At 56.0% G+C, this 15751-nt stretch overlaps 1 protein-coding gene and 1 long non-coding RNA gene across 4 annotated transcripts; one reads left to right on the top strand and one right to left on the bottom strand.

Moving 5' to 3' along the window:
* Positions 1 to 1696: 1696 nt before the first annotated feature.
* Positions 1697 to 13469, bottom strand: AMPD1 (adenosine monophosphate deaminase 1). 3 transcript variants are annotated; one of them, XM_084610981.1, is made up of 14 exons: positions 13224 to 13398; positions 11803 to 11965; positions 10350 to 10515; positions 9123 to 9342; positions 8124 to 8253; positions 7492 to 7686; positions 7052 to 7183; positions 6754 to 6917; positions 6446 to 6572; positions 5689 to 5852; positions 3649 to 3769; positions 2788 to 2961; positions 2380 to 2490; positions 1697 to 2030 (listed from the first exon to the last, which is right to left on the bottom strand). In XM_084610981.1, exons 1-14 carry the CDS (start codon positions 13394 to 13396, stop codon positions 1872 to 1874), a joined length of 2199 nt encoding a protein of 732 aa, XP_084467107.1. In that variant the 5' UTR covers positions 13397 to 13398; the 3' UTR covers positions 1697 to 1871. The 3 variants fall into 3 exon arrangements, with proteins under 3 accessions (XP_084467107.1, XP_084467106.1, XP_084467105.1); XM_084610980.1 differs by lacking the exon at positions 2380 to 2490 and having other exon boundaries at positions 13224 to 13467; XM_084610979.1 differs by lacking the exon at positions 1697 to 2030 and having other exon boundaries at positions 2095 to 2490; positions 13224 to 13469.
* Positions 2039 to 4959, top strand: LOC311510899. Its single transcript, XR_014709159.1, has 3 exons — positions 2039 to 2136; positions 2233 to 2437; positions 4135 to 4959. It is a non-coding gene; the product is annotated as an uncharacterized lncRNA (long non-coding RNA).
* Positions 13470 to 15751: the final 2282 nt, after the last annotated feature.

Genomic DNA, 15751 nt, shown 5'->3' with positions numbered 1-15751 from the left:
CAAATTCCATACCATAGTCCAGTACAACAAACTAAGTCCTGAAGACGGGGCCCAGGACTACGCCAGACATGCAGCCAGTGTTCTGTGGGGTTAAGAGGCAGGAGCTGGGTCATTTACTTGTGGATGCTTGAAACTTGCATATGTTTTAATTTTGTGTTTTGTAGTTGGGGCCCCTGCTCTTGCAAGTAAATGCAGGGCTGTTGTGTTTGTTACAGCAGTGTAACTGCAGTGAAAAGCCACTAGATGGCAACATTTAGACATTAATTCCAAAGGACAGGATAGGAGGACTTGTAGCACCTTAGAGACTCACCAATTTATTTGAGCATGAGCTTTCGTGAGCTACAGCTCACTTCATCGGATGCATACCGTGGAAAGTGTAGAAGATCTTTTTATATACACACAAAGCATGAAAAAATACCTCCTCCCACCCCACTCTCCTGCTGGTAATAGCTTATCCAAAGTGATCAAGAAAACCTGGATTTGTGCTGGAAATGGCCCAACTTGATGATCACTTTAGATAAGCTATTACCAGCAGGAGAGTGGGGTGGGAGGAGGTATTGTTTCATGGTCTCTGTGTGTATATAATGTCTTCTGCAGTTTCCACGGTATGCATCCGATGAAGTGAGCTGTAGCTCACGAAAGCTCATGCTCAAATAAATTGGTTAGTCTCTAAGGTGCCACAAGTACTCCTTTTCTTTTTGCGAATACAGACTAACACAGCTGTTACTCTGAAAGGACAGGATAGTTGTTCTGTGATTCCCTTCCTGTCACTGTACATTTATTAATGGCACAAATATTTAATCGTAGGCTTTGTCTCTCAAAGGACGATATATTATTACTAAGAATATCTTCCACTTATAAAGCACTTTTTCATCTATAAAAAGAAAAGGAGTACATGTGGCACCTTAGAGACTAACCAATTATTAAGGTGCCACAAGTACTCCTTTTCTTTTTGTGAATACAGACTAACAATACAGAGTATTGTTACAGAATACAGAGTAACAGCTGTTACTCTGAAACCTTTCTCATCTATGAGGCTCAGGGCAACACAGTTCAGCTAATCCCCCACCCAGACACCTCCAGCACATGCCCGTGTGTGTGTGAGAGACAGAGCGGATGCCTGCCAGCTCCACCCTTTCCTGATCCCCACCCATGAAGGGCTGCCATTACCTTCTGGGCTATTGCTTATATGGGCTGGGCCAAGGGACAGAGATAGCTTAGTCTTGACGTGGTCCTTCACCTGTGCTCCCTCACTGTCAGCACTTGCCATGAGGATGGGCAGCCTGAAACTTTGCAGGGCTGATTCCCTCAGAATAGGCTTATCCCCATAATGTGGACTGGTGCAGTATAGCCTGTCCCTGGGATGGGTGTTATTCTGCATACAGCATAGATACAGCACTCATAGAAGGGTGGAGCTGAGTCATTTGCTTCTGATTTGTGAATAGCTGAACAGGCAGAATCTGTGTTGCCACCTCTGGTGATTTAATTGCCACTCACAATATCTGAGTTTTTTCTTAAAGCTCCAGCTCCTGGAGTCCTGCGATTAAGAGAGATTCTCACCTTTTGCTTGCAAAGAGTACATTTCCAGCCCTTATGGCTACAGAGACATGCCTGAAAACATGACACCAAGTGACCCAGAAACCACACAGCAAAGAAAAAGAAACCAACTTTATTATTTGTTAAAAATCTCATGATTTTCAGGGCCTGACTACTGATTTTTGAACACCCAGAGCTAGTAACCCCGCAGAGAAAGCATGTGATCTCTAGTGCTGCAACACAAGAGAGCGAAGGGCAGGCATGGGTGGGGCTCTGGGCTGCCCCCGGCCCTGACAGAGCGGAGGAGGCATCAGGGTCCAAGCAAGTTTGGGGATCTACTCCGGGGTTTTCAGGCCCTCTGCGATGAGGTTGAGTTCGTAGCACCAGGTCTCATAGCGATAGGCCATGCGGATCTGAGGTACATTTGTCTTCCAGATGTTGTTGCCTTGGGGCCCCTCCTCACAGTAATTCTCCCCCAGGAACTTGGTCTTCTCCTGGCAGAGACAAGGGAGCAGAATGAAAGGCACTGCATGGATCTATGCCCTCATCTCCCTTGGACAGCCTTCCTCTGCAGAATCCCGGCTGCCGTACTGTGCACAGGTTAGCACTGGCAGGCCTCTGCAGCCTCCCAGAGAAGCTGCTTCTGAGTCTCGAATTCCCTTTAGCACCAGGTCTGACGTGTCACTCTCCAAACAGGCAGAGCCATCCCTCCAGCTCCCCCACCCACTCTGATGCACACATGGACACAGCTGCAGGAAGGGAAATCCTCACTCCCAGGCCACTGGCGAACTGCTGAGCAGCTGGACCCTCCCCAAGAGAGATGTGGCAGACAGACAGCTGTACCTCATGGGACAGACCACATTGCAGGACACTGTTCCTGGCAATCTCACACATGTCACAGGTGCTGAGTTTGAAGACTTGGGCAGCAATGGCATATTCTTCCATCAGGGGCTCCTAGAGCAACACAAGAATCATATCGGGGCGGGGGGGGGGGGGGAGAGGAGCATGCATAGTGCTGCACAAACAGCTGGCCCTGCAGCCAGACTCCTCCCAGCACCTGCTGCACAGCTCTGTGCCTCTGGGGGCACAGCCAGCATTCCCATTACTCTGTTACGGCAGTGCCTAGGGCCCTCTCGGAGCAGGCACCATTGTGCTGGGTGCTGTACAAATAGCTCCCATGTCCCCACACTGCAGTGCACTGTAAGGACCCTGGGTGGTATTTCCATGCCCAGGCCTGCCCTAGCACCATACCTTGGTGTAGTGGAACTGCATGGGGTCGTCCGTGGAGAGAGAGACCATCAGGCCTTTCTGGTGGAAGTCCAGCAGCGGGTTTTTGGCGTACTCAAGGAAGAGGCTGTTGTTGCTGAGCGGGGACATAGCAATGGGGATGTGGGCAAGAAAATACAGGTACTGCAGCACAGGACTCTGAAAGGAAGAGCGTGGCCGTCTTCAGGGCGGGGGTGGGGTGGGGAGCAGGGTGGTGGCAGATGCGGCTGCGTTCTCCACTACCTACAGCCAACCCTTCCATGCCCTGGCACAGAGAGCTGGGATGCGGAGCTCACAGCTGCTTTCTGAGAAGGGAAGGGTCAGTCACTGTCCTATAAATCCACGGGGAGTAGATCTGGGCTGTGCCTTGGCTTAAGCCAGTTGGTTCCTCCATGGTCTGTGCACCCTGCAAGCACAGATTCTCACCTCCTCAGCATTTTCTCCAAGCAGACGGCCCAGAGCAGGGATCTCAGTGCTGGGGAACACATGGTGCTCCAGGTGGGGGCGCTGTGTTTGAGTGACATGGGACAGCATATTACAGTTCAGTGTGTAAGAGTCATGTGGGGTGGGGCTATGGGACCGGACTGGGGCTCGGGAGACCTGGGTTCAATTGCCAGCCCTGCCACACACATCTCCAGGGTGCCCTGGGCAAGTCACTTAATGTCTGTGTGTGGGCCCCAGCCCTGCAAGGCCAGTGAAGGGTGTGAAGCAAGAGCCACTGGCATTGGCTGTGAAGACAGGGCCTTGGACAGACCATCCCCCTGCACCCTCTGGAGCCATGCAGCTCATAAGAGCATTGGTGCGGGGGAGGGGGAAAAACATTAAGAGACTCTCCCCCACACTCACCTTCTTTAGGTTCAGGCCATGGGAGATATTATCTGCTGTCATGAAAGCTGCAAGCAGGTGGGTGATGGCCCCAGCTTCCCCGCAGTGGGGTCGGAACAGGAAGGTGTTCATGCCGCGTTCCCTGTGTGCAGACAGCAATATATGCAGGGGTGCTGAAATAACTTGTGTAGCGGAGGTGCTGAGAGTGACTGAACCAAACTGTAACCCCTGTGTATGATGGAAACCTCTTCAAGCCAGGGGGTGTGGCAGCACCCCCAGCACCCTTAGTTCCAGCACCTATACATGGGGCTGATGCAAGGAGTTGGAGGGCATTGCTGGGCGGGAGCTGAGCTGGAAGCCCACTTCCAGGGAGGGACCCCTAGAGCCCAGCCGGACCCTCTCCCAGGGACAGGACCCCCAGAGTCCAGCCAGACCCACTCCCAGGGATGGGACCCCCCGCGCCCAGCCCAACCCCAGGCCTCAGTGTTTGTCCTTTATTCTCCCTAGTGCATTCAGACTGGGTGCAAGGAGACAGTCTCAGCTGAGCCCAGGTGTTTGCCACAATCGCTCGTGTCTCCCTGCTGTCAAGGAAGCCCCAGGGCTCCCGCGCTGGGCAATCTCTGCGATGGAAGCACAGACCCCAGCAGAGCCACCCCAGCAGAGCCGCCCCAGCACCGCCTGCAAAACATGAACACAGGTCTCTCTGTGCTTCTGCTGGAGGCAACTCACAGCCAACATCCCCTCCCTCCATATGGGGCACAATGCCCGTGTGATGCATGGCTAGAAAGGGTTAAACATCCTGCAAAATAAATAACCCTCAAAAGACATGTGGGGAAATAATGTTTGTGGTTTTGCGTATTTACATATGTATGAGTAAGGTCCACAATGTAATCAACAGTCCCTGTCTATGCTGTATTCTGATAATTCAGAGGTCAAAAGAACATGCTGTCATTTAACTGAATTGTAAACACGGGATATCTCTGTATTCATCTCTCTTTTAAATGTATAGCAAATAATCTGTGAAAGGTGGAGGAACAATAAGTACCAGTAATGGACCTCCTTCAAAGTCATGCTAATTACCCTTTGAACTCAAACTTGTCAAAAGACATGAAATTGTATTAAGATCTTTGGGTCCTGGTTCTTTCATCTCAGATCTGCTTAGGCTTCATCAGTGAAAGTGTGAGTTGCAAGTCTGAGGTCCCAGTTATGCTAATATTCCCTGAATATGACGTTTGGATATTGGACTATAATCTATGAGCTATTTCTGAAAAAACTCTTTGCAACTACAAAGCTCACCGTCTATGCTATGAATCTGAACCTCAATTAATTGAACTCATGTCTGTATGTATATTGATCTTTTAACCCTACTCTCTCTCTTTTGTTTTTTAATAAAGTTTAGTTTAGTTATTAAGAATTGGCTGTAGCGTGTATTTGGGTAAGATCTGGAATATTCAATAGTCTGAGAGGTGATGTGTCCGATCCTTTGGGATTGGTAGAACCTTTTATTTTATATAATGAAATAAGATTTACAGAAATGTTCATCATATTTGACGTGGGTACCCAGATGGAGGCCTGAGGCTCCATCACTTTAAGACAGTGGTTTTCAAACTTTTGTACTGGTGACCCCTTTCACATAGCAAGCCTCTGAGTGTGACCCCCCCTAATAAATTAAAAACACTTTTTTATATATTTAACAGTCTTAAAAATGCTGGAGGCAAAGCGGGATTTGGGGTGGAGGCTGACAGCTTGTGACCCCCCATGTAATAACCTCACAACCTCCTGAGGGATCCTGACCTCCAGTTTGAGAACCCCTGCTTTAAGGGAACTGTGTTGTTTGGATTTCTGAGTAACCGGGAAGGTAATAAAGAAACTGTTTTATGCTGGCTTGGTAAATCTAAGTATTGGAATATCCACCAGCTTTATGGGGATTGTCTGCCCATTCTTTGCAGTTCACCCTAACTGAGTGACCATAGCTGGCCCCCACTGGGACCTCTCACAGCCCGTGAACCAGATCCCCGCCAGAGGCGACCAGCAGCCCACATACCCTGTGCAGGGACCCACCTGCGGAGGTTGTTGAGCACCGTGATGTTGGCATACATGTAGTACAGGTAGTAGGTGTAGGACGGGTTCTTCTCATGGCTCCACTTGTCCGGCTTGGGGCTCCTGATGGAGAACATGTGCCCACTGTGCTTGGACTCGTCATCCACGCTATCAAAACCGGTGATCTGCTGGCACAAGCAGACAGGAATGGGTCAGCCCCACCACCCTCCCCTGGCTTCTAGGGCTCTCCTGATCGAGGGGGTGTCTGTGAGCAAAGCCAGACGCCACCTCCCTCCCCATGGGCGAAGCAACCTCGGACACCCATCTCCCTGACCCAGGGCACGTGGCACGGAGTGCCGGACACCGCTCGCACTGCAAGCACCCCAGCACATGTAGTGCAGGAAGGGGCCCAGCTCCTCCAGCACATCCTGCCCAGAACCCCGTGCAGAGCCTGGCATATGCAGCACAGGAGGGGTGCCGGGCTCCACCCACTAGCCTGGGCCCCCCTTAATGGACCAGCCCCTGGTAAACTCAGAAAGGAGCTTGCTTGCTCATCTCACAGGCCTCCCTCTCCTGGCACCTCCCAACCCCAACCCATTTCTCTGCTGGGGGCCAGAGCAGGGAGGGTGGGAGGCTGACTTCCCCGACGTGTGGCAGAGGGCTCGGTGCTAATGCCGAGCTTACCAGTGTGGCAGACAATGGTGGGGTCTGAGCCCCAGAGGCACCACCCCTCCCGTCAGCACTTCGTCAGGCCCAGGCCTCTCTGTGCAGCACTCACGTGTCGCAGGAATACGCTCAGTTCCTTGTTGGCCTGAGGACAGACAGTCGCTTCAAACACTGGCACAAAAATATTCTCCAGCATCTTCCCAAAGTGGGGGAGGAATTTCTTGGTCCTGAACACGTCGCTGGGGATAGAGACCAGGGTTAGCCTCCAGCAGGAGAGCTGCACAGCCCCCAGCATGGACAGAACAGCTCCCCCTGAACCTCCTCTACGGATGCCCCACAGCTGCCACGTTGGTAAGTGAGGCCGCTCCTGCTCCCACCAGCCTTGCCCCGACACCCGGAATTTCAACCCATGGCACGTACTAAATCCTGGGCACTTGGATCATCCACTTCATGTTGGGGGAGTAGACCCTGTGCCGGTTGAACCAGCTAGCCAGCTTGGGCCACTCCTCCGGTGAGCGCCCGTAGATGGACAGACGGGGTTCCGCGTGCTGGTACTTGGCGTCCTCCAAGTCAGAGCTGACTTCCTGCAGACGTAAGGGTGCAGGTGGTCACGTGTGGCCCACTCACTGGCTGGAACTCGGCATACTGTGGGCCTCCAGGCTCCTTTCTGCTGCACTGGTGCCCCTTGTGTCCCTGGACCCCCCCCCCCCACGCTCACCTTGATGATGGTGGCAAAGTACTCGCCATCAATGGTGTTTTCTGTCTTCAGGTAGAGGTCACGAAGCTCACTGGCTCCCACTGGGTTGTACTTGTCATTAAACTTGTCAAAGCGCTGGAAGGTCTGGCGCCCCTGGGGTGCAAATCAGGGTCAGAGCTGAGGGCTGATAATGCTTCATGGACCTAAAGGGGTGGGGTGCAATGGATTAAGGCCTCACTGGAAAGGAGAGGATTAACCCCAATTCTAGAGAAGGAAAAGTGGCCACCCTGCCATGGGACAGAGCTGGTGCAGTATGTGACTGGGGAGGGGTCCCAGGTGACAGAAGGCATGTGATGGAGTGCCCTAGGAGAGGTAGGTGAGGGTGCCATGGGACATGTGGGGGCATGGCCCAGTGGCAGGGCAGGCATGGGACGTCTTACAGCAGAGGCCAACAGACTCACAGCGTGGACATCAAGAGAATCCACCGTCAGGTCATAGGGGTGCAGGTTGAGCTGCTGGAAGAGCTCCTTCAGGGTGAGTTTCTTGCCCTTGGCGTCATACACGACCCTCTCTGCATCCACACGGTACGACTTCTTGATGAAGTGCAGCAGGTGCTTCTGGTTCATGCAGGCTGCAGCATGAATGTGGGTGTCCACCTGCCAGGCAGAGGGGAGCCATCAGTCTAGCCAGGGCCCAGACAGCGTTGGTGAGGAGGCAGGGCAGCCAGGACCATAGAAAGGAATGCTGCTGACACTGCCTGCGGCCATGGCAAGTCTGCCCTGACGTCAGGGAGCACATCAGCCTGAATCCCAGTAAGTGATGGTGACCACTAGGGGTAGAGGAGGGTACTCCCTGTGCCTGCACTCCAGCCATGCCTCCACACACTCACACCTCCAGGGATGACCCAGGGTCTGCTCAGGGGTCACAGCAGCTTGTGCTGCCCCAGAGAGAGGTGCGGGATGGAGAAAGCTGCCGGAGCAGCACCAGTGCCTGTATCCCCTGCCTGCGGAGGAAGGAGTCAAGGCAGAGCCCGCGACTCAGCCCATCTGGCAGGCCAGCCGGCAGTGGCTGTGCATCTGTCCCAGGCCCTCACCTTCCTGCAGTTGTAAAAATCCCGATGAGGGTTGTTCTTCAGCTCCTTCAGCTCCTCCATCTCATTCAGCATCTCATGCACACTGAACTTGGAGGAGAGGAACTTCAGGCGCCGATGAGTGTAGGTTTTCCTGACAGAGACAAAGGGTCAGAACCAGGCACGTTCAGGCCCAGCTGAGTGCATGGGACCTGGGGATGCTACCGGAGGTGCGAACAAGGGCACTGCTGCCATCCAGCTCGCACATGGCATGAAACTCCTGCTGTAATTACCTGAATCCTACAGCGCTTCCCACCCAGCACCACCCTGAGCACTGTACCAAGGAGGGGCGATGTCTGCACTCCCACAGAGCCAGCGGCAGGGTCACCTGTGTGGGGGCTGGGTGAAGGGAGCCTCCTTGGACACACAGCTGTCTCGGGGGCACAGCAGCAGCTGTGTAACAGTGCACAGCAACATGGCATGGCAGCTCCTAGCACTGTGCCTGAAGAAGCAGGTTCTGAGTGACATGGCCAGGGCCTGTCATCACCTACACGGGGCTGTAGCCATGACACCAAGGCTAACAGCTGCTTTCACCCAGACTGCCCTGGGATTCTTAATACCCATGAGTGCCAGGGGCTGGCTCTGTGCCCCATAACGACACTCCCTCCATCACTAGTTGTGTGGGGCCAGGCAGACAAGGCATTTAGCATGTCACTAAAGGCAGCAGGGAAACCAGCGGCTGGGGCAGTGACAGCATCCCAGCAAACTCCTCCAGGCCATGCTTCAGTCCCAGAGAGCAGCCATGGAGGCCTGCAGCAGGGCTGGGCTCCTCTGCGCACCAGGGGCCTGGCAGGTATTGCTGGGGGCCTGGCCAGCCCCTCTGACTGAAGCGGGAGCTGGTGTCCTGCTTGAGGGCTGCAAAGTTCTGCAGCGCACAGCCTCCAGCAGGGCTGGAGCACAGCCTGATGGGGGTCCCCTGACATCCCTCTGAGTGTCAGGGTGGGGGCCTGGCTGGGCACTTACATGGGTCCCTGTGCAATCAGGGCGAGGAGGAAGTTCATGTCATCGAGGAAGTCCTCGAGGTTGGGGTAGGGCAAGTCCTTGGGCTCCCCTCGACTGGCAGCCACTGCGTCAGCATAGACATAGACCACACCGCCCTGCATGCGGATGCAGTATCCCAGGTCCTCAGGCAGATTGTCCAACCGGAAAGGGTCCTCACCCTCCTTCACAGGGGGGGTGAACACTGTCCCGAAGGCAGAGTGCGGGTGAGCAATGGGCCTGGCAGGGCAGCCTTTGCCACACTGCTGTACTTCTGGGCTGAGGGCAGAGGCAGTGCCAGCCTGCCCATGAACACAGGTAGCCCACCCTGGAACCCAAGGCCAGGCCAATGGCTGCCCAGCATGGGGCCCAGACAGACACAAGCTGCTGCCGCTAACGTGCTCCTCTGGGGTAGGGTGACCAGATGTCCCGTTTTTTTAGGGGCAGTCCCGCTTTTGGGGACTTTTTCTTATATAGGTGCCTATTGCTCCCCACCCCCTATCCCGTTATTTCACAGTTGCTATCTGATCACCCTACTCTGGAGGCCCTTCCCTGCCCTGGTGCCTGGGCTGCTCCCTGCCTTTCCGGTGGTAGAGCCGGAATCCCAGCTTTCTGGCTACTGAGTCTCTCCAGGCCTGCAAGGCCTGAGCAAGAGCACGGCCTGCCCAGAGACACAGATTGCTGGCGGAGATCTGACAACTCTGGAGGGATCTAGGGCACAGAGGCGAGTGAGCGTATGCAGGGGACGCTGCAGCCACAAGAGATCTGCTTTCACATGATGCCTTCCTAGCTGCTGTGTCCAAGCTTGCTGCACTCAGCAGGGGGGCAGATCCCTTCCTCAGCCTCACAGCATCCGGGGAGGAATCACACCAGGAGGGACAGGGCCAGTCATGCTCAGATGGCTTACAAGGCAGCAGGGGACCTTCTCACCCCACTGGGAGCGTGGCAGAGACCTAGGGCATTCAGAGGGGCTCTACTCCCCACACATCATGGGGTCAGTCTCTGCTGGAGACAGGTTTGAAGCTCGATGGGGTGAGGCTGCATTCCTGTAGCCTCAACAACAGGAGTCATTTCCCCCAGATAGATGCAGGTTCAGCACCCCTGGCCCTGCTACCCGGGACATCTGCTTGCCTGCACAGCCCTGGGCTCCCCAGCTACTCTTCCTGTTTGTGCTAGTTGTGAGTTACCCTGGAAGCCATGGCTGCTAGTTACCTGGGGCGCGCCCATCATCGGCTCGCCAAATCTTGCCTTCAATGTTGCGCAGATACTGGGATGGGGTCTTGGGGAACCTCTGAAACGACTTCTGCATGTATTTCTCCCGGATGCACAAAGCCCGGTAGAGGCCTCTGCAGACAACTTCAAAATCCTCAATTGTGACCTGCAAAAGTTCTTTGTTGAGGACAGTGGTGTCTGCAGCATGTGGGAGTCTGCCCTGAGCCTGTGGGAGCTCCCAGCCTTGCTGGAACGCACAGACAGACACGCTTGCTGTGCACATGCTGGAGAACAGCTGAACCAAAGCAAGGCCTGGGTTCCCCCCAGAGCCTACCCCCACATGCCTGGTCCAAGCAGGCAGCCTGGCAGCCATTCTCCAAGCCCTGCCCTTTCAGCCCGGCTGACAGCGCTGTGGGCAGTTCAGTGGCCAGAGCCAATGGGAAAGGTCCTTGCTGAGGTAGAAGGAAAGCCCCAGAGGCCAGGACAAGCCGTCAGGGGCATTGTTCTGGAGCACGACTCCCAGCTGCTGTCTGACATCTCACTCTGAAGCTGCAGCCTAGGGTGCTGCAGGAGCTATTTTAGGAGCACAGGATGGTCCTGCTTCAATTTCATCTGACCCAGCACATCGTCAGCACATCTGATTTACTGCAGAAGGCAAGTGTTGTGTGGGCAGACCCAGGAGGTCAGGCCTGGTCACTGGCGAGCGACAGGAGCAGGGCATTGCCACCCAGCAGCTGCAGTGGCTGGCTGGGACCACAGCTAGGGAATGATGCAGGAGCGGCCATCTCAATGCACCAAGGAGTGTCCTGCCAGAAGAACCTGTAACCCACACCGTCCTGTAATGGCCCCCGCCTTTGCTGCTTGGCCCCAAGCTGACCCAGGTGGGTGGGGCTGCACCTGCGCTCTTTGATTCTCCACAGGCAGAGTGCATGCTGAGCATGGGCCTGGCAGTCACCGCACCGGGGTGTGTGCATGCAATTCACACAGTGACAAAGCTCAGCGCATGCATAGTCACAGCCTTGCATTTCTGCCCCCCTGCCCTGGCCTAGTGACTGGCTGGAGCGCTATGCAGGGATGTACTAAGGGGTCTCAGCAACCGTTCCATCTGCCGCCCTCCAGCATCTCTTCTTGAGGGGCCACAAGGGCCCTGTGCCTTCCCAGTCATCCCACAGAGAAGAGCCTATGAGTTTCTCTGCCACTTACATTGGCTTGCACCTTTGGGATCACTAGGGAATTAGCAGGGTGCTGCCATCTGCTCAGACTGAGCTGAGAGAAGTGGGGCCACTCCTATGCATTTAAACAAGGGGCACTCACGTGCACATTCCCAGCTCCCAGGTGACAGCGGGATTGAGGCAAGCAGCCAGGAGAGAGGAGGGCAGAGGGCGTTGTGGGGAAGACTGGAAGAGGAAATGGCACTAAGACTTGGGAGGGAGTGAGGCATGCTGGCACTTACCCCTGAGGCATAGTCCCCGGAGATCTGCACGCGCTGGAAGTCGGGCACTGCCTGGTACAGTGGCGAGGCAGCAATGAACTCGTCAATGGTAGAGAGTCTGGTTGCAGAAGGATGAGCCATGGGCAGAGCCAGTGCAATTGTCTTCAGGGAAATCCGCTTCTTCCTGCAGAGGACGGGGTGACCACCTCAGCCTGGGCACTGGCAGCACCATGTGCCCTGCAGACATGGCAGGGCCCTGCCCAGCACTAGGGGTCAAAGGGCTACGCCCAGGTATTCAAAGGGAAATAGTGCAATTAGCAGCATCTCCTTTCCTGTCTCAGTCCAGACCTGGGCTGTCTGCACTGATAGGACAACACAATCCAATGCCTCAGCCACCCCAGATGCTGTTTGTTTCCCTGGGTCAAGCCAAGGGACAGCCTGGCTGGCGAGTGACATGTTCCAGCTCCTGTCCCAGGTGTACCAAAGGGGTTGGGGGACAGAGGCTGCAGCAGAAGCTTTGGTCCCACAAACTTGGCTCTCCGAGAATCAGAGCTTCATGATGTTTCCAACCATAACAGGGTTTGCAACTTTTCATTTGACACTAATCCTGGATTATTGGCTAGAATAACTGGACATCTGTCTGTCTGAGTACTTGCATGGCCCTTGTCACCACAGTCTCTGAATGCCTCACATTCACTAGTAGGGGTTGCCCCTCTGCCTCATGTGCGGCAGGGTCGGGTAAGGTAAGTGACTGGCCCAAGGGCACACAGGGCATCTGTGGTGGAGCCTGGAACAGGCCCCTGGTCTCAAGGCCCAACGCAGCACTCATCTCCACTAGGCTGCCACCCTCTCAACAGATTCTGAAGAGCTGGGGAGCAGTGGCTGAACACACCAGCCCTTGGGCGATGCTCAGGCAGCATGATGAGGCATGCAGCACAGAGCAATTGGACAGACAGGCTGGATGGATGGATGGCCAGATTCAACCAGGGCTTTCAAATACTTTCACTGGGGAGTACCCACCTCTTACCACAGGGATTGTTTTGTGGGCCCAGCCCTGGCACAACACTCCTGGGGCCACCAGGCACCAGCATCCACGGAGGAGTGTGTGCTGGGGGTAGGAAGGCTGCTTGTACATGTAATGTGATGAAGCACCTGGAAACAAACAGCATGAGCTTCCCAGCAGGCTCTCCATGGCCACGGCTTCGGAACCTCTAGGCCAGATAGACAGTGGCCAGGCACGGTTGTCCCAGAGGGTTCACTGAGATATTCTCAGGCCATACTTAAAGTTTCCATCCTCTTCTCCTGGGATAAGGGCATGCAGGGGCAGGGCAGGTGCTGGAGCTAGGGGCTAGCAGGGCCACGGAAGGTGTCAGAGGTGGGAAGCTTTCAGCCTGTCCCGCCCCACAGTGCCCCAGGCCTGCTGCCCCTTGCCCAGCTCTTACCGCTTGTCAGCCGTGGCTGTGGTCTCCTGGTGGATCATGTGTTCCCTTATTTCATGGTGCAAGATGGGGCAGATTTCTTCCACATCAAAAGGTGAGATCTCGTGCCTGCTCTCCTCGTCCTTTACCTCAGAGGCAAAGACCTTCTCAGCGAAGGAGCGCATCGCCTCATCCATCTCTGCAGGGAGAAGGTGCCCTTGTGACTGGCCAGTCTGCACCCAGCCACCCATGACCAGGCAGGACTCCTCCCACCCAGCAGGATGAGGTGCTCCAACACCCATACCTGCCTGGCAGAACCAAACTCAGATATTAACTACGTCATTGGTCCCTTCTGCCTGCACTTCCTCTCCCAGCCACCCAACACAGGGAAGCAAGGGAATAGCTGTTGTCTTGGTGCTAATCTCTCAGGGCCTGTCATGGGCTAAGTGGGGCTAGAGACGTGTCCTGACTTCACCCAGCTCCAGAGGCACTGCTCGCTTGGGGCAGGACCAGAGCCGAGGGGGGAACAAGCCCATGGGCAAGGGGACTGAGTGGGGGTGGACCCAGAAGGGGCAGGCATGTGGGGGAACACACAGGAGGGGAGTGAGAATTAGCACAAGCCCCTCCCCTACCCACCAGCTGAGTGCTGCTCTCCTCGTGTCATTTACACACAGCATCCAAGGATGGAGGCAGTGATGAGGCTGAAGATGGACACAGAGCTGCTCCTTAAGTGGCATACAAAACATGATGGGGGGGCTATACGCTCCTGAACCGTGTGGAGAAAGTAACTAGGAAGTGTTATTTACCTCTTCATATAACTCATGAACCAAGGGTCACCCAATTAAAGTATTAGTATTAAAACAACAGTAAGGAATGTCTTCTTCACACAACGCACCGTCAACCTGTGGAACTCATTGCCATGGGCTGTTGTGAAATCCAAAAGTACAACTGGGTTCAAAAAGGAACTGGATGAGTTCATGGAGGATAGAGTGATCAAGGGCTATTAGCTGAGATGGTCAGGGACTCAGCCTCATGCTCCGGCTGTCCTTAAGCCTCTGTCTGCCAGAAGCTGGGACTGGACAACAGGGGATGGAGCATGTGATAGTTGCCCTGTCCTGTTCATTGCCTCTGGCACCGGCCACTGTCACTGGGCTCACCCAGTGTGGCTATTCTTATATTCACTTGACCCTGGGGGATGGGGCTGGGAGAGCAGGAGTTTCCCTGATGCTGCTTCAGGGACCTTGTCTAGCAGGTGGGACCCGACATTTGCTAAAGACAATGCAGCCTGAACTGGGGGAGCTGTTGCCTTAGTGAAGGGCAGGGAAGCCCTGCCTGTGCTCAGCACCATGGACATGGTTTGGTGGTGGCTCTGCTCTGTGCCATTCAGGGCCTTCCACAAATGGGGGATGAATGGTATTGGTGTTTGGCTGCCCCCAGACAACTCAGCGCCGTTCAATTGCGCTCCACACTCTGGAGCCAGAGGCTGGGGTTGCTGGGGTTTCTGTCCTGTTTTGCCCCATGAGGCTGGGAGCGCTAGGTCAGGGGACTGCTGGCTTCCCCACTGGCACGTAGTGGGGTTTTTGGTTGGCCCTCGCCAGTGCTTTATTCATAATAAAAGCAGTGCTGGGGCTTGGCCCTCGCAAGGCCTGGCACTCATGGAGCACTGGCCCCTCGCCCAGTGCCAAAGGACAGGGGCAGGGCCAATGGGAAATCAGGAGCCTGAGACTGATGGTCCCCGGGGCCAATGGGGAGGGGCCAACCTCCAGGTCAGCCCGATTGACAGGGCAGACGGGCCAATGAGGGAGTCAGGAGCCCGGGGTCCCGTCCTCCGTGTGCGCTGGAGCTGCCTGAGGCAGCGCAGGGCCGAGCTAAGGGGAGCGGGGGCCCGAGCTGAGCCGGGAGCAGAGCCAGAAAGGAGCAGCCCAGAGGGCCGGGCCGGGCCGGGAGCAGAGCCAGAAAGGAGCAGCCCAGAGGGCCGGGCCGGGCCGGGAGCAGAGCCAGAAAGGAGCAGCCCAGAGGGCCGGGCCGGGCCGGGAGCAGAGCCAGAAAGGAGCAGCCCAGAGGGCCGGGCCGGGCCGGGAGCAGAGCCAGAAAGGAGCAGCCCAGAGGGCCGGGCCGGGCCGGGAGCAGAGCCAGAAAGGAGCAGCCCAGAGGGCCGGGCCGGGCCGGGAGCAGAGCCAGAAAGGAGCAGCCCAGAGGGCCGGGCCGGGCCGGGAGCAGAGCCGCGCCGGCCGGCCGGAGGGGCGCCTGGGGAGCCGCGCTGAGGCCGGGGCCGAGGCCGGGGCCGTCCGGAGCCGCGTGCGGTGAGCAGCTGGGGACTGCGAGGGGGGACCCCAGGCCGAGGGCCCAGCGCAGGGAGAGGTCACCAGCCCAGGGGTCTCCCAGGCCGGACCGGGAGGGGGGCCGTGACCCCGACGGGGGGAGGGGGCAACACTGGGGGAAGGGCCCTGCCACCTAGAGCCTGAGGGTGGCTCCGGCCAGAGCAAGTGTCCGACCCGCCGGGCTGCCAACTTTCTGACCGAACGAAACCGAACACCCTTGCCCCGCCCCTT

This window comes from Lepidochelys olivacea (genome assembly GCF_965140295.1).
Source record: "Lepidochelys olivacea isolate rLepOli2 genome assembly, chromosome: 21".
NCBI classification, from domain to species: Eukaryota; Metazoa; Chordata; order Testudines; family Cheloniidae; genus Lepidochelys; species Lepidochelys olivacea.
The sequence above is the reverse complement of the archived record's forward strand: the minus strand, read 5'-3'. Positions and strand labels throughout refer to the sequence as shown.